Source organism: Lolium rigidum, chromosome 3 (genome assembly GCF_022539505.1).
Source record: "Lolium rigidum isolate FL_2022 chromosome 3, APGP_CSIRO_Lrig_0.1, whole genome shotgun sequence".
Taxonomy (NCBI): Eukaryota; Viridiplantae; Streptophyta; class Magnoliopsida; order Poales; family Poaceae; genus Lolium; species Lolium rigidum.
Genome location: NC_061510.1, coordinates 255,211,349 through 255,227,226, shown reverse-complemented (window position 1 = coordinate 255,227,226; position 15,878 = coordinate 255,211,349). Strand labels below are relative to the sequence as shown.

Below are 15,878 nucleotides of genomic sequence, written 5' to 3'. Positions count from 1 at the left end.
TCGATTTTTACAAAAATCTTACGTTGCTCAGCTCGAAAAGTGTTCAACTAATGAAAGTTAGATAACAACCTGGGGAACCTGCACAAAAATTGGCAGCTCAAAATAACGTTACTGTCTGTGCGCACGAATTTTTCTAGTAACAGTCCAGAATCTGTTTTCAGGCAGCACTTCCCCAAATATCATCTCCCTCTCATTAGAAAACCACTCAAACAAACTAAACAAGTATATACAAGTATCCAGCAACCATGATATGCAAAGAATGAGTGATGCCGGTATACCTCCCCCCAAGCTTAGGCTTTTGGCCTAAGTGGAGTTCAATCCCATCGAGGGTCTGGGTTCCACGCCGGTGGATCGTACATGGAGTAATCATAATAAGGCACCGATGCAGAAGAAAAGCGTGGAGGCTCCTCATGGCCAATGTGTTGATGCGAAGAGCTTGCTGCATCTGACGACGAGTCGAGGTGTTCCTCGACCTCATCCGTGTTATCTCGTGCACGATGGCTTCCTCCCTCTATGTATGCATTAACTGCACCTTCCGTGACTGACCAATCCTCCCTGGAATCAAGGTTAAACAGAGAAGGTGCAGGCAATCCTACTAATTTTTCAACTTTCTTAGTCCTTGTCCAAGATTTCTTGTAAAATGTTATTCTGTAAGACAGGTTTCTCAAATTAGACGAATCGAAACAAATTCATGCTTAATCATGGAGGCTATGTCAAGTTTCTCCATGGGGAGCTGAATATCAAGACGGTGAGGTCCTACATTATGCATAGCTAATAAGCGAGAGGCGATGAGACCCCCACAAATTCCTCCCCTCTCACGGTTAGTGGCAAGTCACGTTGGCTATCAAAGCTCCCAAGTTATAAGTCCTATTACCTTGTAATGCAGCAGCTAGAAAGGCTAGATCCGGGATAGTTACTTTACCTCAATTCTTTCTCGCTAGAACGCACTTGGTAATGAAATAAGCAAAGTAACGAATAGCTGGGAAATGAATGCTACTGATTTTACCATCATCCTCTGAGAAGCTTCTTCCATGACAAATCATCTTGAAGAGGTCCAAGAACTCTTGCGGCGATCCCTTTATCTTCTCGCATGATCCCCATTGCGGCACTCTGATTGCTGCACAAAAATCACAGAATGGCAAGTTGACAGTTTTATTATAAATTTTGTACTGAACCATGGGATTAGATTGTGACCAATTGAATTTAAAATCCTGCACTACTGACATAGTCAGTTTTACATATTGGCATGGTTCCCCATCAACAAAATCATCCAATCCTGCACGAGAGATTAAACTTTGAACGTCCTGCAAGATCCCTGCACTTCTCATGAAATCCACGCACGGATAGTAAGTGGGATATACTCCTTCTTCTCGGTGAACTCTCATGACCTGTTGCACCTCCAACTCATGTTGGTTGAGTTGGTGCCTACCTCCTTCCATTTTCTGAAATTTTTCAACAAACAATATAAAACTTGATTTGGTGACATATAATTGAGGGGAACTACCATAGGAACTTGCTAGAGTACTAATCATGCATCAAAACTAGTTTCTACCACTTAGAACAAGCATGCAAGCTCACTAAACATGTTACCTACAGCAGCAAAATATTCAAGATATACTCAACCAAACAAAATTCTATTTGGATAATCGAAGGAGTCACATACCGGAGAACAAATGTGCCAAATTTTAGACAGAAATCTGGGCTGAGCAAAGAGATCGAAAAATCCTGAGCTCTTGAGCAAAAACGCGAGTGAGAGAAAGTTGGTTCGAGTTTTTTCGGGAGAGAGAAGATGCTGGGAGAAAGAGATGAAGTAGTGGGGCAAGGAGGGGCCCACACCACAGGGTGGCGCGCCCCCCTTGCTGGCCGCGCCGGACTGTGGTGTGGCACCCTGTGGTGCCCCACAGGTCATCCTCTGGTACTCCCAGGTGCCTCGTCGAAAAATAGGACCAACGGTGTAATTTTCGCGAATTTTTGAAAACTTTGAAAAATGCACATTTACGGGTATTAAGTTTATTATTACTGGCCAGGAAATTTTTTGAAATCTCCAATTAATTAAGGAACTTTGAAAAATAAAGGTGCTACAGCAACTAGAGCAAGTGGAGGAAGAAAGAGATGTTGTTTACCTCCTCTATGCATATAAAAAGTATTTGTTAACAAGGTTGATCAAGTCTTGCCACCAAATAAATTTTACATAGCATATGAAGAAATAAACCTCAAATCAATCATGTTACCTTGAATTGTATTGATATGGATCCAATCATAAGAGTTTGATATTCTTCTTTAGGCTCATATATAGGACAATCGATAGTTCCAACTTTGATAGTTCTCACATTAGAAATAGTATTAACTCCGCACGCTTTTTCAATCCTCTTGGGGAAATAGACGGTGTGTTCCTTATCATCAACATTGAAAGTAACCTTTCCTTTATTGCAATCAATAACAGCCCCTGCGGTGTTAAGAAAAGGTCTCCCAAGAATAATAGACATATTATCATCTTCGGGCATTTCCAACACAACAAAATCGGTTAATATCAAGCAGTTATTAGTAACTTGAACAGGGAACATCCTCACATATACCAACAGGAATAGCAGTAGATTTATCAGCCATTTGCAAAGATATATCAGTAGGTATCAACTTATCTAAGTAAAGACTCTTATAAAGAGAAAAAGGCATAACACTAACACCGGCGCCCAAGTCACACAGAGCAGTTTTAACATAATTATTCTTAATAGAACAAGGAATAGTAGGTATACCTGGATCGCCCAACTTCTTTGGAACTTTGCCATTGAAAGAGTAATTAGCAAGCATAGTGGAAATTTCCTCATTGGGGATTTTCCTTTTGTTAGTAACAATATCTTTCATATACTTTGAATAAGGAGGCAATTTAATAGCACAGTCAAAGGGATTTGCAAGAATAAGGGTTTCATCCAATCACAAAATTTATTATAGTGTTCTTCTTCCTTTGATTTTAGTTTCTTAGCAGGAAAAGGCATTTGCTTTTGCACCCAAGGTTCTCTTTCATTACCATGTTTCTCAGCAATAAAATCTTCTTTAGTATACTTTTTATTTTTAGCATGCTTTTCGGGTTCTTTTTCAACCTCTTCTTTATCGGGAGTATCATTCTTATCATTATCTTTATCATGTTCATTACCACTCTCGGTTTACAGCATCGAAATAGAAATACTATTAGGATCATTAACGAGGTTCGGAGGATTCTACAACATTCTTATGTTTCTTTTTCTTTTTCTTAGATGGAGCTCTAGGTTCGATGCGTTGAGAATCTTGTTCAATTCTTTTGGGATGCCCTTCAGGATATAGAGGATCCTGGGTAGAGACACCACCTCTAGTTGTTACTTCATAAGCATGTTTTTCTTTAGCATTATTTCCTAACAAGTCATTTTGCACTTTAGTGAGTTGATCAATTTGAGTTTGAACCATATGAAAATGTTTAACAAGCATCTTAACATCATTGGAGGTTCTCTCCACAATATCATGCAATTGACTAATAGCTTGAGAATTTTCCATTAGATGATTCTCTACTCTCATATTAAAATTTTCTTGCTTAACAATATAATTATCAAACTCATCTAAGCATTGCGCAGGAGGTTTTGAATACGGAATATCTTCCCTAGTGAAGCGTCGAAGGAATTTACCTCAATCATGGATGAAGGGGGAATTATCTCACATATATCTTCTATGGGAGGTAGATTCTTCACGTCTTCAGATTTAATACCTTTCTCCTTGAGAGACTTCTTGGCTTCCCTCATATCTTCATCATTCAATTTAATTAAACCCCTCTTCTTCACTATCGGCGTTGGAGTTGGTTCAGGCGTAGTCCAATCATCATAATTCCGGCCTATTTTAGCCAATAATTCTTCAGCTTCGTCCGGAGTTCTTTTCCTGAAAACACAACCAGCACAACTATCCAGGTATGCCCTAGACTCAATGGTTAGTCCACTATAAAATATATCAAGTAAATCATGCTTTTCTAAATCATGGTCAGGCAGAGCTCTAATAAGAGAGCAAAATCTAGCCCAAGCCTCAGGCAGTTTCTCTTCATCTCCCTGATCAAAATTATAAACTCTCTGTAAGCAGCATGTTGAGCACTAGCAGGAAAGTATTTCCGGAAGAAAACATTAAGCAATTCTTTTGGACTTTTAATAGAACTAGGTGGCAAACTATTATACCAAGTTTTAGCGTCATCCTTTAATGAGAATGGAAAAATTTTAGCAACAAAATAAGTACGCTTCTTAACATCATCAGAAAACAAGCTACTCAAAGTAGATAACTCAGTCATGTGTTCAACAGCACTTTCTTTTTCAGTACCACAAAAAGGTGTTTTCTCAACAATAGCTATATGAGATAGATCAAGAGAAAAATCATAATCTTTATCCCTAATGTTTATAGGAGATGTGGCAAATTTAGGATCGGGAGACAGTTTATATCTAACGAGTATGTTCTGCAAGCAACTTTTTAATTTTTCTTGCATCGGTAGTAGCATTGCATTTTTCAATAAAATCATCATCAAGTTCCACATAATCTTCATCAAGATCATCACTAGAGTATTCAAGTTCGGGTGAATTAACGAGGTGTAGTAACATCGGGAGTTTCGAGTATTTTCAATTTGTCTAGACCTAGCAATTGAAGCATCTAGAAAAGTTCCCAATGAACCACTATCATCAAGCACAGCAGAAATATTATCGGTATTATGAGAGTTTTCAGATTCAGCGAAGTACCAGACATTTGAAGCATGTGGCGGTGAAACAAGTTTATCAATCACGGATGGTGAATCAAGAGCAGCAGAGGTACTCGGAGTTGTACCTTTTCTTGTAGTGGATGGTAATATGGCGACCTTAGTATCGCGAGTTTTACCCATGATGGAGAATTTGCAGCGAACAATATCAATCCAAGTGAACTTCCAAATAAAGCTATGCTCCCGGCAACGGCGCCGGAAAATAGTCTTGATGACCCACAAGTATAGGGGATCGCAACGGTCTTCGCGGGAAGTAAAACCCAATTTATTGATTCGACACAAGGGAGACAAAGAATATTTGAAAGCCTTAACCGCGGAGTTGTCAATTCAGCTGCACCTGGAAATAGACTTGCTCGCAAGAGTTTATCGATAGTAACAGTTTTATAGCGATAGCTGATGAGCGAAATAACAGCGACGGAGTAACAAAGATAGCGAGTAGTGATTATAGTAAACAGCAGGATTAAAATACTGTAGGCACTCGGGACGGATGACGGGCGTTGCATGGATGAGAGAAACTCATGTAACAATCATAGCAGGGCATTTGCGAGATAATAATAAAACGGTATCCAAGTACTAATCAATCAATAGGCATGTGTTCCAATTATAGTCGTACGTGCTCGCAATGAGAAACTTGCACAACATCTTTTGTCCTACCAGCCGGTGGCAGCCGGGCCTCAAGGGAAACTACTGGATATTAAGGTACTCCTTTTAATAAAGTACCGGAGCAAAGCATTAACACTCCGTGAACACATGTGATCCTCACATCGCTACCATTCCCTCCGGTTGTCCCGATTTCTGTCACTTCAGGGCCATTGGTTGCGGACAGCGACATGTGTATACAACTTGCAGGTAAGATCATAAACAACGAATATCTTCATGAATCAATAACATGTTCAGATCTGAGATCATGGCACTCGGGCCCTAGTGACAAGCATTAAGCATAACAAGTTGCAACAATATCATAAAAGTAACATCTACGGACACTAGGCACTATGCCCTAACAATCTTATGCTATTACATGACCAATCTCATCCAATCCCTACCACCCCCTTCGGCCTACAGCGGGGGAATTACTCACACATGGATGGGGGAAGCATGGCTGGTTGATGGAGAGGCGTTGGCGGTGATGATCTCCTCCAATTCCCCGTCCCGGCGGAGTGCCAGAACGAAGACTTCTGGCTCCCGAGACGGAGTTTCGCGATGTGGCGGCATTCTGGTGGGTTTCTGGCGACTTCGACTTCTCCCCGTGCGTTTTTAGGTCGAGGCGAATAAGTAGTCCGAAGGAGGGCGTCGGAGGCCAGCCGAGGGGGCCACACCATAGGGCCGCGCGGGCCCCCCTAGGCCGCGCCGCCTTATGGTGTGGGGCCCTCGGGCCTCCACTAAATTGTCCTTCCGGCTCCGTCGGTATTCGGGAAAATAGGCCCTTTCGTCAAAATCCCGAGGTTTTTCCCGAAAGTTGGATTTACGCACAAAAACGAGACACAGAACAGTTCTGCTGAAAACAGCGTTAGTCCGTGTTAGTTGCATCCAAAATACACAAATTAGAGGCAAAACAATAGCAAAAGTGTTCGGGAAATTAGATACGTTTTGGACGTATCATCGACCTCGTCCTCCCGCAAGATCGCCGCGGCGAACGGCTTCGGCCGTGGCAGCCTAACCATGGCGGAGGCGTGGGCGCTGTACCACGCCCGATATCCAGTCCCGCCGGACATGCGGCTGTCAAGCAGCGGCGGCTGGAAGATGGCCGTGAATGGCATTGGCGTCCCGCCGCCGCCGAAGCCGGGCACAGACCAATGGAGGGACGGCATCAAGGCACGGCGGGCTCAACTCATCGCCGAGGAGCGGAGTACGAGCGGCAGCAGCGGCTCATCGCCAGCAGCGACGACCCCGAGGACTGCCCAGGGTTGCGGGCGGCGTGCTTGGCATCGATGAACGACAAGGACGCCTGGAGGGGCGACCTCGACATGGTGATCGCCATGTCCATCCGCGACTCCGGCAAGCCACTCGTGGACCTCACCGACGACGGCGAGGCAGGACCAAGCGGCTTGGAGAAGGACGAGCCCGTCGACAAGCCTGTCGACGAGCGCGTCAAGCAGGAGGTCATCACTGACGACATGTACAACTTCCACCAGTACTACGACGCCTTCGGCCTCCGCAAGTACTTCTAGATTAGGTTTAGTTTAAATTTAGTTAAATTTCGTTCAAATCTATGTAAGTTTGGACGAAACTAATCGAATCTCGCTTAAGTTTAAAATTTCCGAAATTTTGTTTCGGGGACGCGACTGGGGAGCGACGTCCCCCAAACACGGCACGAACGAAACAAGTCCCCCAAACACTTAATTCGCCGCGTTTTGGGGATGGTTTGGGGACGCGACTGGAGATGCTCTAAATCTCCAAAGTCTTTTGTATGGAGGAAGAGAGTAAGGGCATCTCCAGCGGCGCGACGCATTTCGGACGCCCAAATTGTCCGCGGGCGTCCGTTTGCGTCGCCTGGCGGACGCGGAAATGGCCGTGCGTCCGTTTGCGTCTGGGGTTGGCTCCAGCGGGGCGATGCATTTTCGGCGCAGGCCATAATTCAAAAAAGATGAACTAGCGTCAACTTTGCATGAAATTACAGCCGCAAATTGAGGGCTGAAACAAGTTCATCACACTTTACAGCTGGTACGGCGCAAAGTGGAGTCCAAAAGGGGCACAACAAGGCCTGAACAGCAATAATAAAAAGTCCAAAAGGAGGCCAAGGTGTTGGGCGCATGGCGCCGGTGATCAGGCGTCTCGCGCGCGGATTTCGGCGCACCTCTTCATGAACCATGCCCTGGTGTCGTCGTCAACGCTGCTCAAGTCGACAAGCATGATCCTTGTGTCTTCTGCACGCAATTTGGCCTTGGCGTCTGCCTTTTTGGCCTCGATGTCCAGCCTTTGGACATCGAGGACCTCCTTCGCGAGGTTCTGGTAGATGGCAGCTGCGGCCTCTTTTTCCAGACGCCTCTTCTCGTCCCTAGCAGCCATGGCGGCACGGTTGTCGGCCATTATCTTCTCCATGCTCTGGGTGAACGCAATGGCCTGCGCCTCCCAGACAAGATCAGCCTTGGTAGCCTTATGGCCTCGTGGACGAGGTGGAAGGGCTGGACGACCTTGATCGTCGTCTTTGCCGTCGAGGTTGATCGCTGTCCCATTCCTCACAGCTTCGTTGTAGGCCGCAAAGCTTGTCATCGACTTGTTGTCGTTCTTGAGCACCTCCCAGCAATGGACCATATGGTAGCCCTTCTTATGCGTCGCCCTGAACTTCTCCAAGGCACAGGATACCTGCAATCATAGCCGCCAATGATGTACATACAATGATGCAAATAGTGTAGAATGATGTTGGTTGTATCGTGTTTACCACTCGTCATGACGCCGAGCGCCGCTTACGGGGTTGTTAATAGCATGTTCGACCGTCGAGCAGAACTTGCTTGTCTCTTGTTTGATGTAGTTCCATCTTTTTCGGAGGGACTCTTCCGTCCGAGGGCTTGTGATATGGTAGGGCGGGTGCATCCTGGTCTCGTTGTACTACTGCAAGACCTTGGCCCAATAGACCTTGCCCTTTTGCTGCGCGCCATTTATACAATCATGGGTCATTGCCAGCCACGCTTCACACAAACACTTATCCTTGTCGTCGACGAAGCCTTGTGTCCTGCGGCTCTCCCCCTTCTTCTTCGTAGCAATGTCAAGCTGTGTTGGCGCGTCGTCGAAGTCATCGACGGACACGGCTGTTGGCTGCGTCTGCTGGGTGGCGAACATCCGCGCGGTTTCGATGTCGTACGCATCTTGCGTTGCTGCCCAGTCATCTTGCGTCCCGGCCCGATCATCGCGAACGAAGCCGCCGCCGAAGATAATTTCCTGGATGTCTGAATCATGGCGGTCAGGGAGCGGGAGTTCCAGGGCGCAGCTGGGAACTTACTGAGCTCACCGACGAGGCCGAAGGCGCGACGCCGGCCATCCCCTCTTTCTTGACGAGCATGTAGCCCTACGCTAAGCTCGGATGGAGGGCTACTTGCGCGACACCGGCTTTGATCTGCATCTGCCAGGCCTGCTGGTTGGCGGCCGCGACAGTCTTGATCTTCTGGTTCTTGCGCCGGCCGCGACGCTTCGCGGCCTCGATGATTTTCTCCTCCGGGGAGAGCACCTTCTTTGCCGCCTTCGGCTTTGCCTCCCGGCCACCGCCGGTGGCGGCCCGCTTAGCTTCCGCCGGAGCTGCAACCTCCATTGTGGCTATGGTCGTGGCTACGGGGGAGTGTGGGGCGGCGGCGGGTGCGAGGATTTGCTCCGCATCCATGGCGGTGGCTGCGGCGGCGAGGACGTCCATCGCTTATGGATTGCTCGCGCCGGTCTAGTTTGCAATTTCGCGTGGGGAATGACCAGTGACGGGAATAATATCGGCCTCCTGCCACTGACGAGTGGGTCCTACGTCTTTTTCGGCGGACACTCCGCGCGACCGCCGAGCGTTCGCGGAGACGCAAACCTGGCGCATATTTGGGGCAGGTTTGCATCTACGTGGACTGCCCGATCTCTCTCCGCTGGAGCAGATCCAGACGTATTTCCGATCACGGCGGACGAAAACGGTTTGCTGGAGATGCCCTAAAGTATAAAGCGAAATTGCAAAGAGCGCGGTCATTCGCAATTTGGCATTAATTAATTCACCAGTGCACGAACCGAAATGTCCCACCGTCTTCCCCAAATCTTCCCTGCCAAGGCTCTTCTTCTCTTCTTCCCGCTCCGGCACAGAAATACAAATCCCACCCCAAAATCCAACCAAATACCACACGAATGCGATGGAATCCTCTACCACCACCACCACCGCCGCCACACCACCGGCGGCGGGCGCCAGCAAGCGGCGGCGGAAGGCGGGGCTGCCCCTAGGGGATCTGACCAACCTCCTCCCGAGCACCCCAGCCCCGAGAAACCCTAGCGCCAAGCGGCCCGTCCCGCCGGCGCCCTCCGACGCCTCCGCGTGCTCCTCCGCCGCGTCGGCCACGCCGGTCTCCAAGCCCCCTTCCGCCGCCGGTGAGCTCAGTGCCCCATCTCCGCCCAATCCCTAGTTCACTAGCAGTACCAGCTTAGCTCGCTGCTCCGTTCGATTTCTGTGGTGCTGCGAATATTTTTTATTCTCCTTGCTGTACCAATTCGGGATTATTCCGACTCTGCATCTCTGTAGCTGCTGAGGAGCTGAGTTCCGCGAAATCACCCATCTCCACGGTTTACACGAGCCGGAAAACTCGGGGGAGGGGGAATCCCGCCAACGGCAAGGCCCCCTTTCGTACCGGAGCAGCATCAAGTTGCCCACCTCTCGGGAAAGCTACAAGGCCCAGCAGGTGAGCAAGCTGACCTGGGACTCTTGCTTCCCCTTTGGTTCAGAACTGGCTTACAATTCCTTACTTCGGTTTAGACCGTCCAGTTCTATGCCTGCTTCTGTACGATTGATTGTGAGATTTACTTGTGATAAGCTTCTTCTGCCTGGTAGCTCATTTGGATCCTAGTGCAATGAAGTTTTAGTTAACACAGACTTCTATCAGTACATGAGAATAAGTTGTCATTGCAAATGGTAGAGCACATCAACCAGTCAGTCACCATGATGGTCAATGTCCATCTGGTTTTACATGGTGCCATTTCTGGTGTGTAACAGCAATTACCCATTTTGTGTGGCTTGCAGCTGCAGCCTAATCTCATTATGTTTGCCATTGTTCTGTTTATAACACACTAGAAACAGTTGGAGTTCTAGTTCTAACTTCTCCAGACTGATATGGCACCTTTCCATTTAAACACAATAGAAACAGTTAGAGTTCATGTTCTAACTTGTCCAGTCTGATATGCTACCTTCCATTTAAACACAGTACAAACAGTTAAGAGTTTAAGGTCTGACTGATAAGATACCTTTCCATTTGTTATTTTTGCCTGGTTTCATCACTTTGGTTGTCTTTTTGTTATCTGCCTGCAACTATTGTCGTCAATTGCTTTGTACATCATTAGAGCATGCTGAGGCTTTTGGGTTTTCGGGTTTTTGAAGAGTACAAATTTATCTAATCATATACTGTGTCAGAAGTATAGGGGTAACTGGATAAGTAAGTCTGAACATTGGAATTCTTAGTTTAGTTACTTCATCCATAGTTAATGCTTGCAGTGTGAGATTACTTAGTTAACTCAATTGCACTTCCTTTTCAGTCACTCAACTAAGAATTCCCCAGCAGCCCAGGATTCTCGTCCTATTTCGTCCTCAGCTCCTTGTCATCCAGCTAAAAAGGTAAGCAGCGCAACACTCTGAGTCATTCACCTAGAATTCTACCTTGATCACCATGCTCTCTTCGAATGATCTGTATCACTGTCCCATACAAACTTTAGTCACGCTTGCTGTTGTAGCCCATGGTTTTATTCAAACTTTCTCATCCATTAGTATATAACCAGTAAATGGAAATCTATACCTAATAATAAAGGAGCTAAGGTTTCTGCCAAAAAGTTTCGTCAACGCTTTTTTTTGGACCGTTTTGCCCTCCCACCAAATCGCATAATACATGAAATTGCCCCGTACCGGTTAAGCTCGTTTTATTTCCTCCGGTCTCATCTCCCCGAACCATCCCCTCCTCCACCCGTAGACAGGCCACACTAGGACTCGCCGATCTGCAGCCACCGGCAACAATAACTTAATCAAAATAACTGTTCGTTCTCAGAACAAACTGGCCAACCCGTCGTGACATCACTAATCCCTCCGGCCGCCGGCGACCCGCGCCGTCAAACCCAGCGCCTCGAGCGGCAGCGGCGGCCCGGACCTGGCGGTGGCAGCAGAAATCCAAGGCCTCGCGTGGCAACTGTCTAGACCTGGGCGGCAGAAATCAAGGTCCTCAAGCAGCTTAATGCAATACATTGAGGGGTGCTCCGTCCAGGGATTAAAATTTGTTCTGAAGAAATTGGGTACCAGCTCAGTACGCGCGAGCAGGTAAGTGCCGAGCGGCACCGCTCAGAACGGCAGGCCGCGGCCGGCGGTCGCCGTGGAGTGAAGCGCGCTTCCGCCGCCAGCAAGGATTGGGGAGAAAGAGATGAATGAGAGAAGATAGACGAGAGGGAGCTTGGGCGCTCCGCCGGAGCTGAGCAAGGAGACACGCTAGGGGAGATGAAGTGGAGAGGTGCGGGCTCACAGGAGTGAGAGCAGGAGGCGGCGGGGGATCTCGCATCGATGGAGAGAGAGAGAGAGGATAGAAAGCGATGTGGTCTGGCAACCCGAGCAGCTTGCTGCGCGACCCGGCCCAGACGTTCGTGGAGGCCTGGTCCACCAACATCAATCAAATTAGGCCACTTCAACCATCACGCCGCGTGGAATTAAGTACTGGTACAACCCATCTTTAGTCCCACCCTGCTCCCTTACATCCAGAACTACCGATTTATATACGCTCCCGAATTTGCTAGAGCATCAGCATGCCCACCCGTGAATCACCAAGCAGCTGCAGCGCTGTTTGAGTTGGAAATATGGTTGCCTAATTAAAGGACGGAAAGGAGGATTGTGGAGGTTGCCTGATGCACATTGTGTGCATGTATGTGATTGGGTGCAAGATTAAAGGAAGGAAACGAGGGATTGTGTGGGATTGTGTGGGATTGTGGGGGGGTTGCCTGATGATGCATTGTGCAAAGATATAGATTTAAAGGAGTGGAATTATGAAGGGAAGTGTGGGCCACCTTGACACACATACATATATAGTCTTAAAAAAAATCGACGGATGACCGGCTGGCTGTGCAATGTGCATATTTAAAAGGATAGCTGAAGAATGTATCCTTCAATTTGAAGGTATGATGCTCGTCATACTTTTTAATTAAATAAAGTAGAATCTTATTATTTTTGAGATATTATATGTGGCTATTCTCTTTATATGCATGTGAATTATGTTTACATGTGGGGTAAAATACTTAAATTTATTTAATTTATTTAAGGTGGCCGTAGCAACGCACGGGTTTTTTCCTAGTAAGGCCCAGATTGATTTTCTCTTTCATGCTCCTTTTCATGTTTATCTCTTACAAGGCATTTATTCAATACTGTATATCATGATATGCTTGCTCGAGTATTTTGACACTGCATTGGTGCTGTAGAGGAAGTGCCTACACCATAGCCTCTAGTATCACACAAACTAAAGGCAGTTCATGGATTATGTAGCTTAGGTAGTTAGGTCCATATGTAGGATCCACCAATCTTGTGCCTATTCTGAATTTAAAAGGACTTGAGTAGTACATGTGCGAGTGGAAACAACAGTGAATCAACTTTAGATGCAAAATTAAGAATGTTGAAACAGTTGCAACGATGTTTTCACCTTGCTGACTAGGTTGAATTCTAAACAGAAGAGGCACCTGATGATGGACAACTCATCTTCAGGCAGTCCCAAGTTACCAGATGATTTTGTCCAGAAGCAGAGAGCATACTTCCAGGAGATCGACGCCTTTGATCTGCCAGAGGAAGAGGCCTCAGAAACCGACTAACCTGCCTCGCAAAATGAAGCTGATCCATCAATCATGTATGATAGCACTGGAATGGCAACCGTGCGTGCAGAGATATACTCGCGCGTGTTACTTTTATGGCGTAACAGCGAGTACTGGAGTAGCAACGTACAGTTCTTATGACATAGGGAGTGCTTTAGTGATGTCCTACTTGTAGTTCTTCTAATGCAGCCTGTGGTTTTGGAGTCAAGTGATGTCCATATAGTGGTGTATGGTTGTCCGATGTGTGTACCCTGTGATCTAGTAAATTATTGTAACGAACTAGGAATATTTGCAAGTCACTAACAGAACGGAGTTAGCATCTCTCCTTAATTTATGTGTGATAAAGGTAATGAAATATGGAGTAGCACAATATCTTGAAGTAGTATGATCTGATCCTGATAGTCTCGCTCCTATTCTTTGTCTACATACTTAAATTTCTGAGCAACACATAGCAACCACCTTGCGCATCATGACCTTCTTGTATTCAACACACGCGTATTGACCACCCCTTTTGAAGTTTTGATCGATGGACGGAGAGGCTGGGTTAATTCTTATCGGTAGTCTCCACGCCCAAACTGAACTCAAGTTGGATCATCTCTAACAGAGCATGTATAAACGCGAACTAAAAATCCGGAGTTCAGTTCACCTTACGGGTCAGAAAATCGCTGGCGTGGAACAGAGCATGTAAACTAAAACTGTAAAACAGTGGCTTCCAAAGTCGTGAAGGTAGGGTTTATCACAGAATTGACATATGATCAAATAAATGACACAATCAAATGCAAATAACTCATGCATAGTTTATAGTGCAAATATCAAATGATACAATCATAGCAAATAGTTCATAGTTCACCATCTCCTCTCACCACCGGCATCAAATGGAGGTAAGACCACTCACCACCTCCATGAGTCACAGATCCATCACCAATTGCCTCTCCACGAGCTAGTCTTCGTCTCCATGATATCCGCCGAGGCCTCCTTCTACCACTTCATTTGTTGCTCATTCATGTCCTTTGTATTCATCATCATGATCTCCCTCTCTTCAGTCAATAGTTGCTTCATTGCTTTGACTTTCTTCACGTTGATCCTCATCTACTCCAACTTGGCCTTGTTCTTTGCTTCCTCTCGGCTGGTTTCAACCTTAGCAAGACTCACATCTTTCTTCTTCTCGATGATGACAAGCTTGGTCTCAAAGTCTGGCTGCAATCACCTCCTTGAACTTCATCATTTGATCAAACTTGTCTGTCAACAATGCTGCCCCCCCCCCCCCTCGAGTTTGAGCCTCTCTTTGGCCTTCTTGTTTCCCTCCGGCTTGTCATTGTTCCGACCCTCTTTCTCATCCTCTGTATCGTCCAACGCAACCATTGCAGCTTTTTTGGGTGCTATTTCTTCGTCCCTCAATTATCACTTAGGGAGGTGTTGAAGCACATCAAAGCAATGATCCATGGTGAAGCTCTTGCCCTTGCTGCTAGCCATGTCTATGTACCTCGCATCAGCAATGTAGTCCTACATTTGCAAAATAAATATGAAATCGTCAATATGTGGTCACCAAACCAAACACAAATTGTGCAAACATAAAAAGCAAGAAAATTCACTCACATATTAATCCACAGTTGCGCCGCTAGAAGGATTCGACACCACATGATCCATTGATGTCGCCCATCGGCTGCATGCCGGTTTGATCGCGTTCCAACATCCTTGGAGGGATCGGTACGTGCGATCGACAGGATGGCGAATGCGCGGCATCAGTTTATGGAATTTGTCCTCGATGCGTTGCCAGTAGCGCTTCCCAGTTTGATCGGTGCCAGAGACTGCATCCATCCCCATGGCAGGCCCAAGCTCGGCACAAAGTCGCGTCTTCTATTTTCGTGTAGTTGTTTGCCCTTCTTTTTTTCTTCTTTCCTTCGGCCTCGACCTCTACCACACCTTCGTCGCCTTCATCTTCTTCCCCTTCGTCCCCTTCTTCCCCTTCATCTGCGTCGTCCTCCCCATCTCCTCCCATCCCAACGTCGAACGTTGCAAGTGGGGGTAATGTTAACCTCGTCCACCATCTCCATGTACGAGGTGTTGTACGCGGCCTCAATTTCTGCTCGCAATTTAAAACGAGATGGAGTTGTAATTTGTACCTTGTTGACCTGTCGTCGAGCACGTCCTGGGCGTCGTTCGTGTTGGCTTCCGGCGGCGGCGACGTTGACGGGGATGGGAACAGAGGCGGGGCGCCACGGCTCGTCGTCGTCTTCGATTTTGTCCTCTTCGGCTCCGAATTCCTTGGTCTGGCGCGGGATGCCTTCGGCGCCATCGACTTCGCTACGTCCGCCCCTTTGGTGACAGCCGGGACATCATCGCTGGCCACCGTGACACCAGTTTGCGGGACCACATGCGTTCCCGCACGCCGCTGCTTGAGGACGCTCATCGACGAGACCATGGTCACGACGTCGGCGGGGGTGGCGGGGGTGGTTGGTGTAGCGGAAGCTCCGGCGACCGCGGGAGAGGGTGGCGGGGCCTGCGAGCTAGCAATGGCGGCTGGCGGGGTCGATTCGAGACTCATGGCGGCGAGATCGGGCGACAGCGGCGCAATGGACGGTGAGGGCGCGCAGATCGGCGGCGGCAGTTGGGAGGAGGTGAAACTTCCGTCGCG

The 15,878-nt window shown here is 47.3% G+C and overlaps 1 protein-coding gene across 1 annotated transcript; it reads left to right on the top strand.

The window, feature by feature from the left end:
• Nucleotides 1-9,489: 9,489 nt before the first annotated feature.
• LOC124699345 (mucin-7-like) lies at nt 9,490-13,622 on the top strand. Its single transcript, XM_047231658.1, has 4 exons — nt 9,490-9,793; nt 9,945-10,101; nt 10,949-11,027; nt 13,106-13,622. Exons 1-4 carry the CDS (start codon nt 9,562-9,564, stop codon nt 13,241-13,243), a joined length of 606 nt encoding a protein of 201 aa, XP_047087614.1. The 5' UTR covers nt 9,490-9,561; the 3' UTR covers nt 13,244-13,622.
• The last annotated feature ends 2,256 nt before the right edge of the window (nt 13,623-15,878 follow it).

Excerpts from the sequence above, each read along its gene's own strand:
- LOC124699345 (XM_047231658.1), top strand. The coding sequence starts at position 9,562 with ATGGAATCCTCTACCACCACCACCACCGCCGCCACACCACCGGCGGCG. Across the intron at positions 9,794-9,944 it reads CAAGCCCCCTTCCGCCGCCG|CTGCTGAGGAGCTGAGTTCC; the intron begins GTGAGCTCAGTG and ends GCATCTCTGTAG. Across the intron at positions 10,102-10,948 it reads AAAGCTACAAGGCCCAGCAG|TCACTCAACTAAGAATTCCC; the intron begins GTGAGCAAGCTG and ends CTTCCTTTTCAG.